The 23931-nt window shown below is 27.4% G+C and overlaps 1 protein-coding gene across 1 annotated transcript; it reads right to left on the reverse strand.

Moving 5' to 3' along the window:
* Positions 1–1266: 1266 nt before the first annotated feature.
* On the reverse strand, positions 1267–12090 carry LOC134835111 (protein O-mannosyl-transferase 2). Its single transcript, XM_063849976.1, has 9 exons — positions 12005–12090; positions 11820–11903; positions 11435–11624; positions 9341–10059; positions 9087–9255; positions 7437–7677; positions 6902–7050; positions 6199–6493; positions 1267–1463 (listed from the first exon to the last, which is right to left on the reverse strand). Exons 1-9 carry the CDS (start codon positions 12070–12072, stop codon positions 1267–1269), a joined length of 2112 nt encoding a protein of 703 aa, XP_063706046.1. The 5' UTR covers positions 12073–12090.
* Between the last annotated feature and the right edge of the window lie 11841 nt (positions 12091–23931).

A 23931-nucleotide genomic window follows, 5' to 3' on the forward strand; every position in this document is an offset into this window, starting at 1 on the left:
GACGAAGACGTAACATAGCACGATGGCGTCAAAAGAAAAAAATGCGGGTCCGAGAGCGGCGAAGATAAAAAGGCTTTGTGAATAAATTTTCGGTTACATTTGGTAAAAGTTCGATTTTGGTTGTAAATGTTTTCTATTGGATTAAATATCAGAAAAAGAATAACATCATCAGCGACTTTATTATAAAGGGACTAAAAAGTGCTGGGATCGGTATTTATTAAGTAAGGCTTACTCTGAATTCTTTGCGTACTTTAGCATAAAGTTGCTTCATTTATAAAGACAAGTCCTTTGTAAGAAAATATAGTTTTTCGTTGCTTTATTAACAAACTCGACTGAATCGATTCTAAATGTATCTTCCCATCGAACCATATAAAACTGCGAATGATTGGCTCGAACTTCAAAATGGACCGAAACTTGCAATCTCTAAATATTAAAAAAAGTATTTTCATACCGATTGTATTTAAATTTAATTTTGTTTAAATTTTTACCTTAAATCTAACTTAAACATTACCTGTAGTCCACCGAATTCACATTTTCGCTCATTTTTATAAATCGAAGACTTTTTGTGTGTCCTCATTTAACCAAAAGCAAGCACTTGATGAAGCCTGATAGCGTGAAGGAAGAAACTTTTATTACATTTTCATGGTTTAGTTTGACAGCATCTTGCGCTTTGATATCCAATATTCAATAAATAAACTTTTATTGCTTTATAAGATTTTTTTGTGCTGATTTTTTTGCTGCCTTTTTTTGTCGAAAATGCTTAACAAACCGAAATCAATAGGAAAGTTTTGAATAAAATCTGTTGTTTTAGTTTTATTGCTTTTCTTTTGTGTTGCTGCTGCTGCTGTTGTTGTTGTTTGAAAGTTGTCTTGATTCCATCAAAGCACGTGACTCGATAAATATTGCGAGGAGCGAGCAAAAGAACTACAGCAGCAGCAGCAGTAGCAGTAATGGTTCGTTAATTCTTCATGAATGAACAAACTTTGGATCGAAGAAAAAAAAAATTAAATTCTGAAAAAAAAGTTTTCTCCCCTATAAATCTGTTTTGTTTTAGAAATAAAAATAAACAACTCAATATTTGTCTAGTTTTTGCTTTTCATTGATTCAACTTTCAATAATATTTAATTTAGATTCAAAAATAAAATATCCCCAGGAGTGAACATTTTATTTGATTTTGATTTTTATGTGGCATTTATATGTGTGTGAAACAGTAAGCAATACGAGAAAATGCAAAATATCAGACTGTCAATAAAATTTTAATAGTTATCAAAATTCCCATGTTTTCATCCAGAGTAACGAGTGCATCGTTGAATTCGGTTCGGTAGCGGGGCCATCGTGCATTCCGTATGCCAGTGGTGAGAATAATTTAAAGCTGTACACAAGGATGGAAATTGTTGCTCCCAGCAAAACGTGTTTTAACCAAGCAAATGGTAAGCGTTTCATTATATAGTCAAACATGATACCTGCAATGAGAAAGTGATTGTGTGAGTATGGCTGTGTGCAAAAATAAAATAATGTTGGGTTTTAATGGGAAGGTATGTGGAAAATGGGGGGCGGCTTATGTGCAATATTTATTTATAAAATCTGGAAAATTTTAACCTTTTAAGGTGTCTGACACTATTCTCTACTTTTGTTTATCTATATGATATGGTCGTACACTGTAAAATCTAGTTTTTAATTTAGAATTTCAATCAGAATTATTTTTAAAAAATATTGAAATAAAAAAAAATAATTTTAATCAAGGTTTAAAAAAACATTTTCAAAAAAAATTACAAAATTTGTAAGGTTTCAGTTTAAAAAAAAAATTAAAATAAAATAATAAAAAAGAAATTAAATTATTATTATTAATTAATTAAAAATTAATAAAACAAAAAAAATAAAAATAATTTTAAATAATAAAATTAAAAAAAAAAACAATAAATATTTAAGTTTAAATTAAGAAATAATTATTAAATTAATAAATAAAGGAAAAGTTTCCTTAAAAAAAATTGGAAAAAAATTAAAATTAATTTGGAATAATTTAAAAAATAAAGTAAACTAATCAAGTAAATAATTTTTAATGAAAATAATAAAAATTAAATTTTAAATTAAGAAATAATTAATTAAAAAATTAATTTTCACATTCAAAAATTATTTAAAAAATTAAAAAATATTTTTTAACAATTCAAAATATTTGGAGATCAAAAAATTAGATTTTTCACAGTGTACAATTCTCTTGTTATTGTTGTTGGGAAACATTAGTGAAATCTGATACTCTTAAATTATGACATTGTTGCTAGCTAGTCGTCTCTCGCTCAGTTTTCCAAAAGTACATTATATTGCACTTTTAGATTTATTTCACAAGATACCAGTGAGAGTGAGTATCAGAGACGTACTTGTTGCCAAAAAAAAGTAATTTTGCAAAATTTCTATCCATGACTCTATGCATAAAGTAAACATTCCGTATGACACGAACAAACAATGTAACGGCAGATCCGATATCTTGCATGTAGTAATTTTTGCTTAAAAAGGGTCTCATATCATAATTTTTGTGACATCTTTTGTTGTGAGAAAGAGATACGATGACATTATGTTATATTGATATCATTATTGAAGAAAGGAAATTTGCGAGGAGGGAATTTAAAGCGACAGACAAACACATTAACTCAGAGATACGTACGTCGAGTCGGGTCGGTTTCGGACATGCGGTTTTAATTTAAAAGATTGGCTAATGCGAACATTTATCGTACATTTCCTTAAATAACGCTCCGGCTCAGTGGCACACCAACACCGACAGAAATTAGTTCGTTGTTTAAACAAAAACTGTTTAAAACAGGAAAATTTTCTCGTTTCGTGCAGTTCAACAACATAAGCACTTTGAAACAAAAAACCACACATAAACAACAGTATTTTCATTTTAAAGTTATGTCTAGTTGTATTGTGTGTGTTTGTGCACTTTTGGAATATGAGAAGTGAACCCCAAAAACAGTACAATTCTCGAGACAAAAGCCAAAAAAGCATAACTTGTATGCATTGTAGTACCCTATGGGCGCGAGAACGGACCAGATTACCAACTAAAGGAGTTAAATTAACTCTCGAGGGCGTAAATTAAGTCCCGAGAGCATAAATTTACTCCCGAGGGTTTATATTTACACCCAAGAGTTTAAATTTACTCTCCAGCGTTTAAATTTACTCCCGAGAGTTTAAATTTACTCCCAAAATTTCAAATTAACTTTCGAGGGCATAAATTTACTCTCGAGGGCTTAAACTTACTCCCGAGGTTTCAAATTAATTCTCGAGGGCTTAAAATAAGTCCCGAGAGTTTAAATTAAGTCCCGAGGATTTAAATTAACTCCCAGGGGCTTAAATTAACTCCTGAGGGCTTAAATTACCTTTCGAGGGCTTAAATTAATTTCCGAGAGCTTAAGTTAACTCCCGAAGGCTTAAAATAACGCTTGAGGGCTTAAATTAACTCTCGAGGGCTTAATTTAACTCCCGAGAGCTTAAATTAGCTCCTGAGAGCTAAAATTAACTCCCGAGGATTTTATTTAACTCCCGAAGTCTCAAATTAACTCATAAGAGCTTAAATTAACTCCTGAGAGCTAAAATTAACTCCCGAGGATTTTATTTAACTCCCGAAGCCTCAAATTAACTCTCAAGAGCTTAAATTAACTACCAAGAGCTTAAATTTACTCCCGAGAGCTTAAATTAACTAACGAGAACTTAAAATAACTCCCAAGGGCATAAAATAACTTCCGAGGGCTTAAATTAACTCATGAGGGATTAATATATACTCCCGAAAGGTTAATCTGACTCGTTTTTCGCCCACGGAACAGATGAAAACAATGCGATTCGTCTCTCATTCTCTTGCACTGCAGTTTTGTTCTGCTACAGATATTTTCGGTCGGTTTGCTTGGTAAATATAATAATATTCCAGTTCTAAGCTTTTTTGATCTCTTTTTGCCTACTTTTTTGCGAACAAAATATAAATTTCCTTGCCGACTAAATGTATTTATTAGTAGCGGCAGAGATGCATTATTTCGCGATAATGACTCCAGGAGGACGCATTTCATTTGCATAACAGCGTGACATGAGCAGCAGCGAGAGAAATTGTATGCTTAATTATCATAGTTTTCGAACAATATAATTGATAGATGTTTGGTTCGTGGTGATAATGATTGCTATTGCGATTTTAATAGATGGTTTAATTAGCTTTATTCAAAGTTTTCGGCAGAATTTCGTGTAAGGAAGAGAATGTATCGAAAATTAATTTAATTTCCGCTTTTGTTTCGTCTTGCTGTTGATTTAGTAAGGAAGCTGGATGGGTTGATTACATGAAAAGTTGATAATGCTTCGAAATTATAAAAAAAAATATTTTTCAAAAAATTTAATTTTTTTTTTTAATTACTCAAATACAACACAAAATTTATATTTTGTATTTAATTCCAAAATAAGTCAAGAATTTTTTTTTTAATTTTCTTGAACTTCAAATGAATTCTTCAAATAACGTTTACTGAACATTTTTTAAAACTGTAACTTTTTTGAAACCTAAAATCATTTTTTTTATAAATCAATATTTTTAAATAATTAATTTTAAAATTAAAAAAATCTTTGAAGGAAAAATATTTAATTACAAAAAAAGACCTCCACATTCATTAAAGTTTCATCTGTAATTGGTTGAACATAATAATAATAATAATTGCGTTTTTCAATTTACTCATCAACATCGTAATAATAATTATCCCCATCCACATATCCAACACCACATACTCGGCATTATTCGAAAGAATTTGTAATTTTGTGGTGGACTCGTGTTTTTCTGTTCATTATTTTATTTCACAAATTATTAATACGATGATGATTAAAATAAATATTTTCCATTCTCTTCATTATATTACAAAATTATTATTTTACTCCGTTCGCTGTTCATGTGCAATTTTTTTTTCCTTTTGTGAATTATTATTATTATTTTCATTATCATGATGAGTGTGAGCGGCCAAAAAATGTTTAATTGGTTTTATGAAAACTTAATGAAGGAATTATTCCATTATTCTGTTATTTTTTTACATTATTTTTTTTTTTTGACTGATTATGTGGCAGGGATTCGTGACAGAGGTTAATCGTCGTCGCTTTGTGTGTCAAAGTGATTGTCAGGAAGCCGTATCTAAGTAAAACTGTCTGACAATCGATTTATTGCCGTGCATAAAGCAAATCCACGTCAGTTACTCCGAATAGCACTCGATGTGCGGCGCACCGTAGTAAAGGGAGTTAACTGAAGCGAATTGCAAATGAAAAAGTTTTTAAAATGTTTTAATAAGCTTTCAAAAGTTTTATAAATAACATAAAATAGAGAAAAATCGCATACAGCGCTAGCTCAATGGAATAAATAAATACTTTTTCTGCGCTTTATCGTTACTTTTTCGTTATTGAGTAGAATGGGAAGGAAATAATAAAGCGAGGAAATACTTGAAATTAATCTGAAAAAAAAATTCCCTTTTCTCTCGCAAAAGTTTCAAAGTTGCCGGTTGCGTGTCGGATATTTTTTTTATTAATATAATCAGGGACGAAAAAAATATATAAATATTTTTTTTAATTTTATTTTTTTTTTTTAAATGAATTTTGAACTTTTTTTTCATAACTTGACTTTCAAAGTTTTTTTTTTTTAATTAAAAAAAAAATTTTACAAATTTTTTAAAAAGGTTTTTATTAATGTAATTTTTTTACTAAATTTAAGCAATTTTTTTATAATTTTCTAATTTTTTCTAAAATTTACATGAATTTTTAAAGTTTTTAAGTTTGTTGAAATTTAAATTTTTTCAATTCAAATTGAAAGTATTTTTTTATCAAAAAATCATTAAAATGTTCAAAACTTTAAGAATAAAAAAATATGTAAAAATATTTAATATTTTTTTATGTTATTGGAAACTTTATCATAAAAAATCGTATTTTTTAAACATTAGAAATCATTTAAATGAAAAAAAATTATAAAACTAACCAAAAAATTATCAAATGTCGAAAATTGAAAATTTTGGACAATTTTCGAATTTTTTTTTTTATTTTTGGACAAAAAAAAATTAAAAGAAAATATTTTTGTCACTAAATTTTAATTTTTTTTTTTAAATCTCATTGAATAAAATATTTTTTTCGTCCCTGTTTAGCAATATTTAATACAAGTGTTGTTAAGCAACGGGGATTATTGCTTTTCCCCACAATACTTACCGGTAAGCATGGAGTTGTAAATCAATGCCGGGAAGTAATGATGGAAGTAAAGTACGCGTCCCATGGCCCAAAACGGCAAATAATGCAACAACCATCCCGCAAAAAGCCAAGCGCCAGCATTAATCGATCTCCAATTCGTGCGACTGTCACTTTGATCAATGTATCCTCGTTGAATTCGGATTGCCTGAATCAAGAAAGTGATGAGAAATAGTCCGAGGAAGACTAAATTGCTCCACCAGATGATCGGATTGCCGAGTAAATAAACGCGGTAGGAGTTTCCGGAGAAAAATTGACCCTAAAATTGGATGAAAAGGAAGATTTTTATCAAATTGAGGTTTTTTTAAATTTTTTTTCACACATTAATTTCAAGTATAAAAGTATTAATTTTGATTTTTTTCAAGAAATTTATGATTTTTGATCCAAATTATAATATATTTCAAAGTTTTTGCACAAAAAAATTTTTGAATAAGTTTTTTACATAAATTAGTTATTCAAAATAATGAAAAAAAAATGAATTAATTAACAAAAATAAATAAAAAAAAATCAAAAATTTCATAGAAATAATTTAAAATTAAAAGTTTTTACTCAGTAAAATTTAGTTTAAATTAAAAAAAAAATTAAAAACCGACAATTTTTATCAAAATTTATGTTATTTTTTAATTTTGATAAATTTAAAGCGTTTCAAAAGAAAAATAATACTTACTCGATAGTTAATAGGCCACTGCCATGGTCTACTAGTCACTTCCCCCTCTTTCGGCTTCAAACCTGCATTTCCTTGGAACATCACGGCATGCGATTCCAGGAAACGAGAGAAGAATCCGGGAGCATAAAGTTGAAAACTGACATTGGGAACTAAATTTTTAAAGAGAAAAAAGAGAAAAAAAAATTGTTAATTCAATCTTCACATCTTTAAATTCCCCTGACCCAATTTTATTACACAATTTCCGGTAAAATTACCCAAATGTAATAAATTGATTTTTTTTTTCTTCGTCTTTAGAAGAAATCAAGAAGCAACGAGGGTGTCGTAAACGAAGCTATTATCACATTTGAGCATCATGCAATATTTGCAATCAAACCGACATTACGCCGGAAATTGGATCGATCCGTTAACATTACAAGCCAAACTCAATTTTAATGGAAAAATGTTCGTCTTCGTCTTCATCTCGCATCGCATCGCACAAGTGCAATTACAACTGCGAACAAACTTTCTTTTTCAATTTTTTTTCTCCCGTACTTACGTTTCTCGAAAATGTTATCCTCGATGTTCCAATATGCATTTTTGTCACGTATATTTGGGTTGCACGACACCTCCTGTTGTTCAAATCCCCATTTTGGTAATTGTTTACCGCTCGCTACCAACGCGCAACTTTGCAAGTAATGCACTAATGTAAATTTACTCGTGACTGTTTCAACTTCGTCGCCATCCTTGCCGTTCGCCAGCATTATTTTCCAAATATCGTTTGCGTCACCGGTGCCGTTCTGTGAGAAAAAAACAACAAAATTCAAAGGAATGAGAATGAATGAGCAAAAAACAACATTGAATTAAAAGATGCGAATGAATTGTGCTATTTGCAGAGAGAGCAGTGGCAGCAATTATTTTAAAAGGTTGAAACACAAAAAGAAATTTCCGTGTAAAGTTTACTTTTACTCAAATATTTGTTTTAAGTAAAAGAGATTTTTTTATTTAAATTTAATCAAAGTATTTTTGGAAAATTTTAATTTTGTGAAACTTTAGAAAAAAAAAATATAAAATTTTTATTTATAATGGAGCCTGAAACACCATCCATTAAAAATTAAACATTTCGTTAAAAACTATTTCGTTGCCTAAAATATTTTTTTTTAATAAATTTTTATTATTAATAGAAGAAAATTTTTTTAATCAAATAAAAATTTTAAAAATAAATTTTTAAATGAAAAAACATAAATTAAATAAAAATTTAAAATAAAAAATTTTAGATACCTAAATATGAAAATTTAGATAAAGTTTTAAACTAAATTAACTATTAATTAATTTTATTAAAATAAATGAAATGAAAAATTTTTTTATTCGAATAATTTTTTTGAAATAATTTAATTATTATTTTTAATTAAAAAATTTAAAAATTAAATTAAAAAATTTTGAAATTAAAAAAAAAAAAATAATTTCAAAAATTAAAAATTAAAAAAAAAAATAAATTTTAAAGTTAAATAAATTTTTAAAAAATTAATTAAAATTTTTAATAAATAAAATTTTAAAAATAAAAAATTGAATTAAAAATAATTAATAATTTCGAAAATAAAATTATAATTAAATAATAAAAAAAATTATTTAAGTAAATTGATAAATTTAATAAATTTTTAAATTTAAATTTTTGATTTTTCACTAGTCAAAACAGAACATAAAGGATCTAATTAAAAAATAGACACCTTTAAAAATAATTTTTTTTTTTTTTTAAATAAAAAATAACATTTTTAAATTAAAAAAATAAAAATTTTGACATCTTTTTAGACTTTTAATTTAAAAAAATAAATAATTCACTAATTTAAATTAACTTTTTTAATTTTTTTCTTCACCAAAAATTCCACAAAGTTAAAAAATGTTGTTTAAATTCAAAAATAAATCCCTCGCAAATTTAATTTATTTTCAAATTTGAATAAAAAAAAATTAAAAGGAATAAATTGATTACAAAATTTTGCAGCTAAAATGAGAAAAAATCTCTAATGCTTCAGCCTAATGCCTAAAAAATCTTTAATTTAAATTTTAAAGACGAACAAATAAATTTTCCGTTGCACATATTTGAGGTAGCTACGTAAAGAATAACCAATTTTCCAACATACGGGCAAGCAGCCGGCAATGACGATGCTCGAAAGACAATAGAAAAAGATAGAAAAAAAGAAAAATACTCTACCTCACCATATCCGGTAACTTGAAAATGTTTTTTGGTTAATGGTGCCACTTCCCTATGTGCATGCAAATTTCTACGTGTTTGGACATGTTCCAAGCGAATTAAATCACCATGCTTTACTATTTGCACAGTGTCTTGAGCGGGATCCTTATTGTAGGGCTTAACAAGCCATCTGCGAAGAAGAAAGAAAAAAAAATTGAAAAAACCACAAAAAAATTTGAAAAATGAACATGAGGTCATTTGTATGCATGTCTCACCTATTATTGTCGTCCTTGTGCGTATACGTGGTGATTTGTTGTTGCCTGGCACCCACACCTTTCGGGTACAAGTGAAAATGCGAATGCAAATACCCGCCGCCCGTTTTGTGATTTTTTATCGTCACCACCGCCCCATAGGCCATTTTGCGCGGCATGCTGGCATTATGAAGCGAATTTCCGATCAGCTGCGACTGAAACGCCGAACTATAAAATCCGTCGCCGTTCCCACTGCGATTCAGCACTGCCAAATGGATGTAGAAAAAGAGCAAATACAGAAAAATCGGCCAAAGAATCAAGGTGATGGCGCGCGCAATAAGTTGCTTCACGGTATGCATGACGGGCAAACTCAGGTCACTCAAAACGTTCCACAAGTCGTTAATGGTGTGCAAGCCGACAAGCAGCACCACAAAAAGTCCCACAAATTTGACACTAATTGTGCTTGCCAGCATTGTTCCGGTGAACACGAGCCACAGCCACCATTTGACCGTGAACGAGTTCCCGTTTTCCGTGTGCTTCGTTACCTTCACCATGCCCAGCGTTGATGCCGTCATGAAAAACAAAAGCAAGGGATCCAGCAAAATGTATTGATTTAAAGTTAGCATGCCGACATCAAACAAAATGTACGAAGAAGCAATTACGGCAGCTTGAACGGACCGTGTCAAATCATAAACAATGTCGTAGGACATGGGAATGATCAAAGCACCCAAAGTTGTGCAGAACTGTAATTAAAAGAAAAAAACTAATTGAAAAGAAAAGTTTTACTTAATGGGGTTTCTAAGAAATTTTTTTTTAAAGGTAAAAATTATTATTTTATGAATTTTATAAGTTTATCCGAAGATTTCCACGAATTTTCCAAGTTTTTTTTTTATATAATTTTGTTTATTTATTTTTTTACAAGTCTCAAAAATCTGTTACGAAAATTTTGAGAAAATTTAAAAAAATCTCAAGTATTTCTCATTCTTTTTCGTTAATAATTTCAAAATTTTCCGAAGTTTTCCACAAAATTTTCCATGATTTTTCATTTTTCACAGGGCTCAAGAGTCTGCTACGAGCATTTTAAAAAAGGTCAAGACAAATTTCCGCACTTTTTTTTCGATTTTTCACAAATTTTCCGAAGTTTCCAGAAATTTAATTAACTTTTCCAAAATTTTTCACGATTTTCCGAGGTTTTCATAATTTTTTATTTTTTTAAGGCTCAAAAATCTATCACCAAGGTTTTAATAAAAATTTATAAAGAAAATTCTTAAGTTTTTCCGATTTTCCGTAAATTATTATGAGTTTTCCACAAATTTTCCAAGTTTACACTTTTTCTGGGACTCGTGAGACTCAAAAGGAATACTTATATTTTCAAAGTTTTTTTTGTGAAAATTCATATTTTTGAATTTTTATCAAAATTTTCCGAATTTTCCACAAGTTTCCCGAATTTTCCACCAATTTTTCAAAATATTCTATGACTTTTCAATTTTGACAAAGCTCACAAACATATAAAGAAAAATATTTCAAAGAAATTTTTTAAGTATTTTTGATTTTCCACAAATTTTCCGGATTTTTTAAAAGTTTTTCAAGAATTTTCCAAGTTTTTGATGAATAATTGATTTGCATTTAATTTTTCACAAGTTGTCTATAATTTTTGTCTTTTAACGGTGCTAAGAATAAATTTTATAAACAAAATTTTCAAGTATTTTTTTTTTTGTTAATTTTCCAAAAGATTTTCACGAATTTCCCGAGTTTTCACAAAGATTTTTGTGAGTTTCCACGGTGATTAGCTTTTCAAAATTCTAAAATACTATGAGTACATTCTTAGATGATTTTATAAAAAAATTTCAAGTGTTTCCGATTTTCTAAAGTTTTCCCAAAATTTTCATTAAATTTTCACGAGAAGAAAATGAGTATAAAATGAAAAATATTTTAAAAAAAATTTGGGAAAACTTTGAAAAATCGGATTCATTTAAAATTTTTTATAAAATTTTCTTAAAAGTACCTACTATCGGCATTTCATCATAAAACCACATTTTTTTCAGAAATCAAATTAAAATGCAGGAAAAATCGAGTTTTTAATGAAGAACATAAAAAATCTAAAATATTAAAACTTACGATTCGCATTCCTTCGTACTTCGTGCCATTATATTTATCACCCGGCTTCTCGAACGGATAAGTTCCATTGTATCCAGTCAACAATCCCGACAGTCCAATCAACATTTTTCCCAGTGGCGGATGAACATCGAAGAAAAATGTCCGATTTATGTACCAACTGCCCATTTTTCCAAAGTGAGTTTCATCCCAACTACAAAAAAAAATTTAAAATTCACCGGTGAACAAAAAAAAATAGTAAACAAAACAACACACACACATTAACGCAACAAAACAGATGATTCCATTAATAGGCAACACAAATACCAACAAACCATTCATAGACAAGCGTATAACACTCGGTCACGGTCTTGCTTTCAAAAAATCACAAAAGTTAAAAATTTCTTACCAAACATGATCGGGTTCCGTAACTTTGTAAAATCTCGTTGCAATTGTCAATGCAAGCACGATGCTAAACACAAGCCAGCGATACCTGTCAAAAAATGCAAGATAAAAATGTTTTTCATTTGAACTTGAAGTTCGTCGTTCAATGACCGAGTAGCGACAAGTCATTGGCAGTTCTAAGTCACTTACGACGATTCTTCCGATGATTTTTCCGATTTTTTTGATGATTTTGTGCCTGTTGCCGGTGGTTTTGCCATTTTAGCGTATTTTTCACTATTTTTTCATTAATAAACTATTTTTAAATGATTTTTTTCTTGTCAGAACGAATTTGCTTACGTCGATTGTGGTTGGTTTCTGGTTTGTTTCTAACACTTTCACACAAACACACGCGCAAATCTGTGTGAGAATTTCTCAAAGAATGTAATCGGCGTTTGTTTTGTTATATCTTTCTTGTCTAATTGGAATGGCATGGACAGGTTTGTATAACAAAAAGCGAGTTAAGTTGTTGGAAGTGGAAGATTTGAAAATTAATTGTTGAAAAAAACGTTGAAGATCAGGTAAAATTTAAATTCAGTTTAAATGGTTTTAGTTTTGTAGCTTTATACAGGATAAAAATTAAAATGATTAAATTAAAAAATTATAGGTAGGTATTAAAAATTAAATTATAATTTAATGAAAAAAATTAAATAAAAATTATTTAAATGATAAAAAATTTTTTTTGTAAATTTTTTCGATACTTTTAAAAGATTTTTTTCAAAAAAAATACAACAAAATATATGTAAAAAAAAGTTAATTTATAAAAATCTACAAAAATAAGTTCTTAATATTTGAAAGTAAATAAATATAAAATATTATTTAACATAATAATGCTTAAATTTGTCATAAAAGATCAATTTTTGACATTTCTTTTATAAATATCGATGCATTTATCACATTCTAATGGGAAAATACTAAATTAAAATATTTTTTATACGGTTTATATTTATATATTAAATATTTTATTCTTATTTTTGTTTTTAAATATTTAATTTGTTTTTTAATAATTTAAAACTAAATTTTAAACATTTTAATTAAAAATTAAGAAAAATAAGTAAGGTAAGACAAATGAAATAAAAGTTTTGTTGTCCCATTTTAAATATCAAAATTCAATAAAAAAATAAAAAAGTTAAATATTTCACCAAATATTACCGTTTTTTGGTCTTATTTCATATTATTTAAAGAAATTTTGAAAAAAAATTTATTTTTTTTTTAATTTTTAAAAAATTTTTATTAAAAATTGTATTTTAGCATGGATTTTCTTCTAAAGAATATTTTTTATGAAAATTGCTATAATTTTTTTTTTTAATTTTGAAAGCTTTTAATTTTAATTAAAATTTTCTTAAATCAGTTTTACCTAAATAAACTTAAACAAATATCAATACAGAAAAAAAACTTAAACCAGAAAAAAAACAACGGTCAAAAAGTTGACTTTAAATAAAAAATTTAGTTTTTTTTAAAGATTTTTATTTATATATGAAATATTTGATCCTTGTTTTTATTTTTGTTTACAAATATTTAATTTGTTATTTGATAATTTAAAATTAAAATCAAGACAATTCTATAAAAAAACATAAAAAAATTCTTACGTAAATTTAATTTGCATTTCAAAAATTTTTCAGAATTATTTTTTTTTTTTCAAATTAAGAGAAAATATAAAAAGTAATTTTTCGTAAATTTTTTTTGCTCCATTAAATGTACTGACTTTATAAATTAGTGACACAAAAATAAAAAAAAATCATGATTTTTAATCTAATTATAAATTTAAAAAATAAGTTTTTATAAAAATAAATTAAATTTAAAAAAAATAAATAAATTCATTAATAATTGATTCAATAAAAATTAATGATATTTTATTAATGAGTAGCAATAATATTAATTTTAAAAGCAGATGATCATAAAAGTCACGTGAGTAAATTATGCAAGTTTTTAAAATGATCACGTAGCTAACGAGTTGATATTAATTAGTGGCTCTTATTCGATGCAAAAAAAATCAAAAGAATTTTTTTAAAAAATCCTTTATTTTAAAAATTTTTTTAAAATAAAGTAATTTTTATTTATTTAAAAATCTTTTTGAGAATTAAAAAAAAATTAAAATATGCAAAAAAAAAATTTATTAAGAAAAATGTTCTATTAGCTAAAAAACTTATTGACCAACTAAAAATTAATTAATTTTTTTTTTTGCAAATAGTCCCACATATTAATTCGCATGTCTCTTCTCGTTTCTCCGACAAAGGTGACCAAAGGTCCAACGGTAAATCAATTAAACGAAACAGTTTCTCAAAGAACAACTCCAAAAGCGAACAGCAAGAAGAAAGACACAAATATTTACGAAATAAGAACATTGCCTGCCCTTACATAGCGTTAAATTACCAAAATAAGAAATCCAACTACTTTTACGTCACACGCACTGCGATCTCGAACCTCGCTCTCTCTCTATATGGCAGGCAAGACAAGAAAAGAAAAAAAAAGAACAAAATAATAAGAAGAAACTACTTTATGCCGCATACGGACGCGAGAATTTATGCAAAAGTAGGTCTCTCTTGAATGAGTTAGCACACATTTTGCTCTGTGTGTGTCGTGTCATGCCGCGTTGTCTGAAGTGAGAATTCGTATTAAATAAAATTGAAAACCTACGTAGAATTTAAACTTTTTACCTACATTTTATTATGTACGATCTTTTCTTCTGTTGTGTTTTTTTTTCTTCTCGTATTTATTTATCTAATGCTGCGAGTTCGCCTACTTTGATCGTCGTCGTTCGAGCTAATAGAATAAAATTGCATGGAAATTAATAAATTGTGAATAAGAAACTAATTGAAACTGCACTTTTTTTTTCTCTTAAATATATGTGCATGTCACTCACACAAAGCAACCGAACGCCGTTGTATTCATGATTCAGGTTTTGGTGGACTCCTTTTTTATTCATTTTTTTTTGTTGCTGTTGCTGAACCTGCAGTTGTGGTAAAAATTGTTACTTAATTAAATGAAACAAGAAATCACCTGTTGAGACGAAAAATTTTTGCGAACAGAAAAGGTTATGAGCGAGTTATGACAAGAACCATGCGAATGCAACGTGCACGACATATGTACTACATGACACGACTAACGTCCTTCAATCATGCATAATTCCATCCTTTTGATTTGTGAGATCACTCGCATTCCTTTCACTTTAATGCAATAAAAAATTACTACTGAGAAAAAATAAAATAAAAAAATTAAATGTTTTAAACTTCTAAAATAAATTTTAAATTTTGAAATAAAACAAATATTTAAAAATAAATAAAAAACTAAAAAGTATAAAACAAGAAATGTGAGGAAAAAATTCATTTATCGAAAGAAAAAAATTGGCATAGGGATTTTTAAATATTTATGGGGATAAAATTTGAGAATTTGCACTTAGTAGAATATTCAAAATGTGCTCTGGGGCAAAATCTTAAAATGTACTTTGGGTAAAATTTTCAAAATTTGCATTGGGGCAAAATTTTAGAATGTGCATTGGGGCGAAATATATTTTAAAAAAACATTGGGTGAAAGTTTCAAAATGTGTTTTAGGACAATTTTTAGAATTTAAACTTTTCAGAATTTGCCTTGGGATAAAATCTTAAAATGTACATCAGGTAAAATTTTCAAAATTAGCATTGGGGCAAAATTTCAGAATATGAATACGGACAACTTTTCAGAATTTGCTTTAGGACAAAATCCTAAAATGAGAATTGATGAGCAAAATTTCAAAATTTTCATTGGGGAAAAATTTTTAATTGCGCATTGGGACAAAAAATTTTTTTGACAACATTTTAGAATATAAACAAAGATAATTTTTAGAATGTGCTATGGGACAAAATTATAAAATGGGCATTAGGTCAGAATTTAAAAATTTGTTAGAGAATCAGAGTTTAATGTTCAGAAAAAAGCTTGGAATGCTCTAAAAAATTAATGAAAGATCGACAAACTTCCTGAAAAATGAGAAGTATAAAATTTAAAATTCTTTTAAAAGGCCCTAAAAAGACAAAAATAAATAAAAAATCAAAATTTAGCAAAAAAAAAAGCATAAAAGACCAAAACTTAAACTGAACTTAATATTGGTCCCGAATTTTTCTTTTTTTATGTTAAAATTTTATTTATTTATTCAATTTTTATTTTATTATCAACTTTTTATACTTTTTTTAAAGAAAATTTTTAAATAATATTTTAGTTCATTAATTTTAGCATAATAAAATATATTTTTAAAATTATATTGAATTTAAAAAAATTTTTCATTATTTTTTTCTTAATTTTTAATGCAATTCAAATTTTAAACATAAAAGGCATAAAAAATTTTTTTCTAAAACTTTTGAAAGAAAAAAAAAAAAAATTTTTTTTAAAAAATAAAAAATTTTAAAATTTAAAAAAAAATTAAAGAAAATATTCTCGAAAACTCTTCATTTGACCAAAGACCGACAAATTTCAAACATCAACTGCAATATAAAAATTAAAAAAAAATTGTAAAAAATTCCACGATGCGTAGTTTAACTCATATCTATCTCTCGTAAATAGAGTAATTTTAAATACACCCAAGTGAATCGCTTGTAAAGTGTATTAATGAGCAAATAAAATAATAACGATGAAAAAAAAAGAGTTTAAAGTTAGTTAAACACCGACAATGCTTACTTTACTACAATGTTACTGCCTTACGTTCTGACTGTCTACAGAGAGAGGTGAGTGAGAAAAATAAATGTATAGGTGAAATACAACGAGGATGACCATTTTAAAAAAATTTTTACAGATTTTTCGGGAATATTCTACCATGATCTTCGATATTTCTACAAAATAACCGAACATCTGCGAAAAAAAGGCCACCCTAGTGCTACACAGCTGTATGAACATTCCAATGCTCACAAAGAGACGCGCGCGTATGTACATATCGTACCAACAACTTCTTATTTAGTGACGATATAGAGAAATAATATTAATATTTCGTGTAGTAGAAATTGAGAAATACACAAAGTTAGAGTCAGTTTGCATTTTTTCCCGGAAAATATTGTGAAATTTGTTTTTATTTTTTTATTAAAAGTCTTTGTTATTCGCAAAAAAATTTAAAAAAAAATATTTTTAATTTGAAAAAGAATTTTTAAAGTGGAAAAATTATTTAAAAAAAAATAAAAATTATTTAAAAATAATTAAATAATAAAAAAAAATTAAAAATGTCAAATCAGTGCAAAAATTGTGACATGCGAGACAGTAATAACAATTATCTCAGTACAAATTTGAATTTAATTCACAACAATAACAACAACAGCAACAATAACAACAGGAGTCCGATGGCAGCGAATCGCAATAACAACAACAGCAGCAGCAATGGCATCAACGTAACGTGCACCGCGAAGGTCATGTGGGGCACCGTGGGTGCAATCAGTGAGCTACGTGAAAAGGAGCAGGCCGACAAGAAGCGGATGCCCAATCAAAATTCGCGGAAAGATCACTGAACAACACAAAAATAAAAAAAATCATCTCTAACGGGCCTAAAAACATAAAAAAAAAATACAAATATTTTGCCACGACACGCGCATACTTCACAAATTATCTCTTTTTTTTTCTTTCAAAACGTATTCAACTCTTGAAATCAACTCTTTTTTTTGTGTGTTATTAATTTATTCAACCTATATTTTTATTTTATTTCTACTACGAAATAAAAAAAAAGACACACACACACCTGCATAAAAAAAATTCATCGAGAATTGCCAACAACTATCAAAGTTTTTTTTTTCGTACGATAAATATTTGAGAAAATAGTCAAATTTACATCAGATTCGCTCCCATAATAGCGTTCCCGTGGCAGCGCGCGCTATGCAACACGTACGTGAACTCGAAATGCGCGATCATATGTTCGCCACACAAGACACCTTTTTTACGTTGTTGGTGCGGTTGTGAAAGTTTTTCATTCATGAAAATACGAATGTTCGCTGTCTCGCTCGCGCTTCGTTTCGAACAAAGCTTTGCTATAAAAAATATTCCGCTATAAAAGTTCAATGTATAACACGAAAGCTCTCGGAATGAACAAGTGCAGTGAATGAACTTACTTTCCATGTTTTTGCCGGTTATATTATTATTTTTATTATATTATGTGATAATTAAGTAAATAAAAAAATAAAGTTTATTGCCTTCTTCGGTCATATATATGTTACTCATTGGTTATGCTTGGTTCTTATTTATTGATTACGTTTTGTTATATTTTTTTATTATTTTTAAAAGAAAAATTATATGAATGATAAGTACAGTTTTTATACGTAAAAAAATTAACAAAAAAAAATTGAATCAATTATTTTTAAGAAAAAAAAATAATTAAAAAAAATTTAGGAATTAAATATATATTTAAATAAAAAAAAATTAAATATACATAATTTTGGAAAAAAAATAAATAAATATTAAGACAACAAAAAAAATGTTATGTAATTTTTTTAATTAATATTTTTTATGACATTTTAATGAAGATGAACAAATTATATTAGCTTTAAAGTTAAATACAAGAAAAAAATGTAAGCAATTTATAAAGTATATTTTTTATTATTATATATGAATAAAAGTGTAATTGTGATTATTTTATTTTGAAATTTGATGTGTTTCATTTATTTTTAGTGCCGAATAAAATAAAAGAAATGGTCGTTGCGTTACTTGGTCATTTGCTTTTCATGCCAACAATTTTTCAGAGAGTTTCGTTTCAAAAGGGAAATTATTTTGTTTTTAATTTTTGCTATTTTCGAGAAATTTGATGATTTTTTTTATTTTTTAGATATTTTACTGAAAATATTTTTTTAAATACTATTCGATGTTAAATATTTATCTCAATAAAAATAATGTTCTATTTTATTTCGTTAAATATGTATTTTAGAAAGATCATCAAATTTTTATTTTAATTTTGGAAAATTATTTTTTAAAGTCATATTTTACTTGATAAATCGATCTTTTGTTGTGTAGAAATAGTTTTTAATATTCCTTGAAATGAAAATCTAAGGTAAGTATGATTTTTCCTAAAACCTCGTTAAATTGAAGATAACCGTAAAATTTCACAGTTTTTAATTTATTTAAAGTTTATATTATTTAAAAATGTTATAATTAAATTCATTTAAAAATAAACTTCAATTTTACTTTTATTTAAAAAAATAATTACCTAAAATTATTTAGATTTTTAAATAAAAAAAATGGGCTCAATTTAACGTTCAAAATTATTTTTCATGTTTTTTGTTAAAAATTGGTTTTGAAAAAATATTTTAAAAATAATAAATAATTTTTTTAACAATAATTTTAAGTTTCACACTTGGAGATTTATTATTTTTTATTTATTTTTTTTTTCTTTTTTAGGCCGCTCCAAATTTTTTTCGAACTTTTTGTTCCAAAAACTTTTTTTCAAAATGGGGGGGAGGGTAAAAAAAAAGATTTGAAATACTTTTTAATACAAAATGTCAAATACTCAATGAATTTTGAACCGTTAATCAATATATTTGTTATTTTTAATGAATTTGCAATTCACATTGAGAATTTTTTTATTTAAAATTCATTTAAGAGCAATTGACCTAAAAAATTGAAAAATAATAAAAAAAATTGAGAAAATAAATTAAACGATTTTAGAAAAAAAAATACAGAAGAAAATTCTTGTAAAAATATAATTTTTAGTACAAAAGTTTAAAAAAATTATTAATTAAAAAAAAATTTTTTTTTAAATTTTTTGAAAAATTATAAAAATAGACCAAAAAACGGTAATTTTTGATGAAATTTTAATTTTTTTTTATTTTGCCCCATTGGATTTTCGGCTTTGAAATGGGACAAAAAGTTAAAAAAAAATTTGGAGCGGCCTTATTCATAAAAAAAAATGAATTTTTTACATCAACATTTTCGCGGAAGGCATAATTGGTCTAGATACAGGACGAGAACAAATACATAAAAATTTTTGGGACGACATTAAATAGTTTTCGGGTTTTCCTTCAAATAGTTGGCGATTATTACTTATTTATTATAAAGTTGTGAATTTAACATTTTATGTGGTGTCAAAAATATATGATTGTAATTATTTATTGGTAAGTTGGTAAGTAAAATAAGTTACACATTTATATCTTCAAATGAATTACAAAAAATTTTTTTAAAGTTGTGCAAAATCCGAGCAAAATCATTATTTAAAAATTTGTGAAAAGACTCGGAAAATGCACAGCCAATAATGTTTATGTTTTCTAAAGTTCATCTTGAATTGATAGTAAAGGCTATTAAGGTTGAGTAAAGGTATTTTTACAACTATATTTACTATTTTCACCTTCTTAAAAAATAAACTAAAAATTTTAAATATCGAAAACCTATTTTTTGCACAAGAGAAGTATTTCTAAATCTCGAAAATTCCATAATGTTCAGCCAAAGAACAAGTTTTTCAATTCTCTTTGCTAAATAGTACTAAGTAGTAGTAGCTCCTCTTGCATCTCAAGCCAACCAATGACTTGTCCAATCCACTTCTTATCCACAAGTTATATAAGTTTAAGTATCCACAGATCAAACTGATCAAACACTGACCATATTTTACTGTGCATGCAAAAAAAAATCGATTTCCTCTTTATTCATTCACATCACAAACTGTAACTGTTTGATTGTAAAAAGAAAAAAAGAAAGAACTTCTATCGATACAAAACATCGCACACACTCGCTAACATGATGATGGTGCAGATACTTTCTTCCATATATGTAAAAGTGTACATTGTACCGCGATCGAGCGACGGTCAAGGTGAAAGAAAGAAAACTAGAAGACTGGGTCAGTTTCAGTTGTGATTCAACATCAAAACAAATAAGAACGATTTTTGTGATAATCTCATATTTATTTATTTATTTTTATTTATTTTAAATTTTAAGCACTAAGTTTAATTTTTTGTGGAGTTTCATAATAATAACAACAAGTATTCAGTTGACACAATTATTTTGTGAAAAAAAAACATAAATAATAAAACAGAGTGAAGAAGAAGAAGCAAACAGAAAAGTGCGCGAAATTTTATTTTAATTTCTATTGTTTTGAATTGTAATCATTCATATATTTACAATTGTTCATGTTCACATGCATGTGCAATGAAAAGCATTTTGTAACATCCAGTGTTGTGCGAGGAACAACAAAAATTTTTTTTGGCGTCATGTCATGCTAATTAAGCAATATAATGGAACTTTAGATCACGTAAATTTGCGTTAGATAACCCAATTTGTGTCTTCGTTCAATGTTCAATTAATGGCATTGTTTTTGTTTTATTTGATAAAATGGCCGCAGAAAGTAAATCAAAGTGACCTACTAAGAAAATTGTGTTTTTCTTTCGTGCACTTCATACATGAGATTCAGATTCAGACCGGTTTTGATTGCAACGCTCGAGTAGTTCTTGCACTTCATTTACATGAATTACGAATTTTTTCTTCTGATTAGGGAAAAATGGGTCAATTACACTACAAATCGCGATTCAGTTCAGGGAATTTATTGCATGAAAAAATTTGTTGTTGGATAACTCAAAAATTCTTGTTACAACTTGCCTTACATTGCACCAATTAATTACAAGTAGCATTAGATCAGAAAAAAATAAAAATTATTTCCGTATGTTGTAATATTTTCAGTGAAAATTGATAATTAAAAGTTAATCAAACATAGAAAGTTATTGGTGTTAAACTACATGTTCCAACAATGGTCCAACAACATTCGAAAAGGTGAGCTTGAAATTATTTAGGTCATTAATGAAGTTGTTTTAAAAAAATACTATCGAGCTAATCGCAGATGGATAGACTTTCTTTCCTTTTACTTTCTTTCGAACAAAAAAAAAATTAATTCATAACCGCCTTTTATTTCACTTTTTTTTATATTCATTTCTTTTCAGAATGATTCAACCTATTATTATATTTATTATTTATTTTCTACTTAATTTTACAACAACAATAACAACTTCGAATGATGTTGTTCAAGTTAACAACCCACCAATAGATGCAAGTATTAACAACAACAACAACAGAGATGATCAACCGCGTTTTATTGACATCAAACAGACGCTTTTGGGTGGGTTTTTGGACAAGAAGAAAAATGAATCTCTCAGCAGTAACAATAAGAAGAAACAACAGAATACGAAGATGAGACTCGCTGTGAGAAAAGCAGCAGAAGAAGGTTTGAATGCAATTGTCGATTTGTATGAAAAGAAAGAGAAGGAAATCATTCAAAAAGGAAATGTTTTGAATGATCAGAGTCCGGGAGCGTTGCTTGCAAAGTTTTCGGCGCCAGTCGATGATGAACATGATAACGATGCGAAATTGGGTTATGGACAATTGGTGGCAGCAAAGAAGTTGAAGGAGAGGTGAGTTTTTGAAACAATTTTATTGCATCTTCCGAATTCCTCTTATAAATATATTTTAAAAAGAATCAGATTAAATATCTATTTGAGTTCCACTCACAAAAAATAAAGTTCAAGTAAATTTAAAACTGAACTCATGGGCGTAGTAAGAACAGAAATTCTAAGGGGGTCAAACGTGATTTGATAATTTTTTTTTTATCAAAAATATATTATTTTGTGCTGAAATTAGTTATCTCACTTTATACTATTTGTCGTTGAGCTTTAGCTTAAGTGTACCTTTGAATTTAAAATAACATAATACATAGAGTTAAGAACTTGAAGACACTGGCTGTGTCCGTTGCCAACATTCAGTTTGATAAATTTTTGTATGGCAAAAAAAATATAACAGAATTAAAAGAGTTGCTTCACAGTTTTTCACATGTTTGCATATACAACAGATTGCCAGATTCTAGAACCTCGTCCATTACAGACGTTGTCCAGGCATTTAATGGGGTTAAAAGTGATTTTATAATAGCAGCGCATGAATTTGCTGTACATTGCTTGTTTCTGTATTCCCCATAACGAGAATCATCTTGACAATGAGATGCAAGCACCACATTATGTAAAGACAATCTATTTGTGAGAACACTCAAATCGAGATCAGAACTATTGGATGATAACTGCTTACTTTCTTTAAACACAGGATTCGTATGAATGATTTTATTAAAAGTCTAAAAGGCAAATTTAAAGTCTTTTGTCTTCTTAAATCTCTTAATTAGATCCAATAAAGTCAAATAAAAAAATGCGTACAACTGTTTCTCGTTGTTCACATATATCCTAAGTAAATGTTTTTGGTGCGCTTTTTTGATGTTGTTTTCGTTCTCTAGCGCAATTGTAAATGGTCTACAGTACCTTACGCTCTGTGGTGTAGGCTGATTCCTTGGAACCACTTTAAATAACTTGATCGAATATGTTTGCAAAAAATTTCTGGAACATCTTGGTATACTCACTTTAATCACAAAATAAAGATCAGAAAAGCAAAATTTTTATTTAAAATCAATGTTTTCGATTAACATGGCATGTTACAGAAGATCTAGAGAAAATTGTTTTTTCTCTTTGGAATGCAAAGTAGGGGTGAATTGTGTCCTTGCATAGAGGACAAACAAACGACACATTTAACTGACACATTTGGGACTGACTTAAAGTAATCAAATCTTCCTTTGATAAAATTTCATTTATTGGATGTATTCAGACTTAAACCATGATGAATGTTTATTTGTGTAAAGTTTAATTTCCAGCTACATCCACTTTTAACTTCATGATGAAAACCATTATTGGACTGTGAAATTTAAAAAGTAAAATTCAAAAGTTTCAGTTTGTTTTAGATTTTTCTTACCTACAGTGGTATAAATTAGAAAAGTGACCAAATGCCTTTAAAGCTACAAAAAAACCTTAAATTTAGAATAACAATAACTGTAAAAAATTTAATTTGTAATATTTCTTACCTGCATAATGTTTGCCCCTCCTGAATTTTTTTCTCCTCCGCCTATGTCAAATTAATAATTAATAGAACATTTTTAGTTTTAAAAAACTCTCATATTCAAATCGATTTTCTTATTGTTACCTTCCAAAGCACATCAAATATTGCACAAAATCAAATCATTTCGCATTAACTCAAGGAGAAATCATATCTAATGCAAAATAATTCTCTAATTGTTGCTATTTAACTCGTGTGACGCAATAAATAAACATTTTCTTCTCTCAAATTAAAAAAAAACA

This window comes from Culicoides brevitarsis, chromosome 3, assembly GCF_036172545.1.
Source record: "Culicoides brevitarsis isolate CSIRO-B50_1 chromosome 3, AGI_CSIRO_Cbre_v1, whole genome shotgun sequence".
Classification (NCBI taxonomy): domain Eukaryota; kingdom Metazoa; phylum Arthropoda; class Insecta; order Diptera; family Ceratopogonidae; genus Culicoides; species Culicoides brevitarsis.

Coding starts and splice junctions, on each gene's coding strand:
- LOC134835111 (XM_063849976.1), bottom strand. CDS start 12,072: ATGGCAAAACCACCGGCAACAGGCACAAAATCATCAAAAAAATCGGAA. Junction 10,060..11,434: donor AGTACGAAGGAATGCGAATC/GTAAGTTTTAAT, acceptor TTTTAATTACAG/TTCTGCACAACTTTGGGTGC. Junction 7,678..9,086: donor AAGTTACCGGATATGGTGAG/GTAGAGTATTTT, acceptor TTTTTCTCACAG/AACGGCACCGGTGACGCAAA.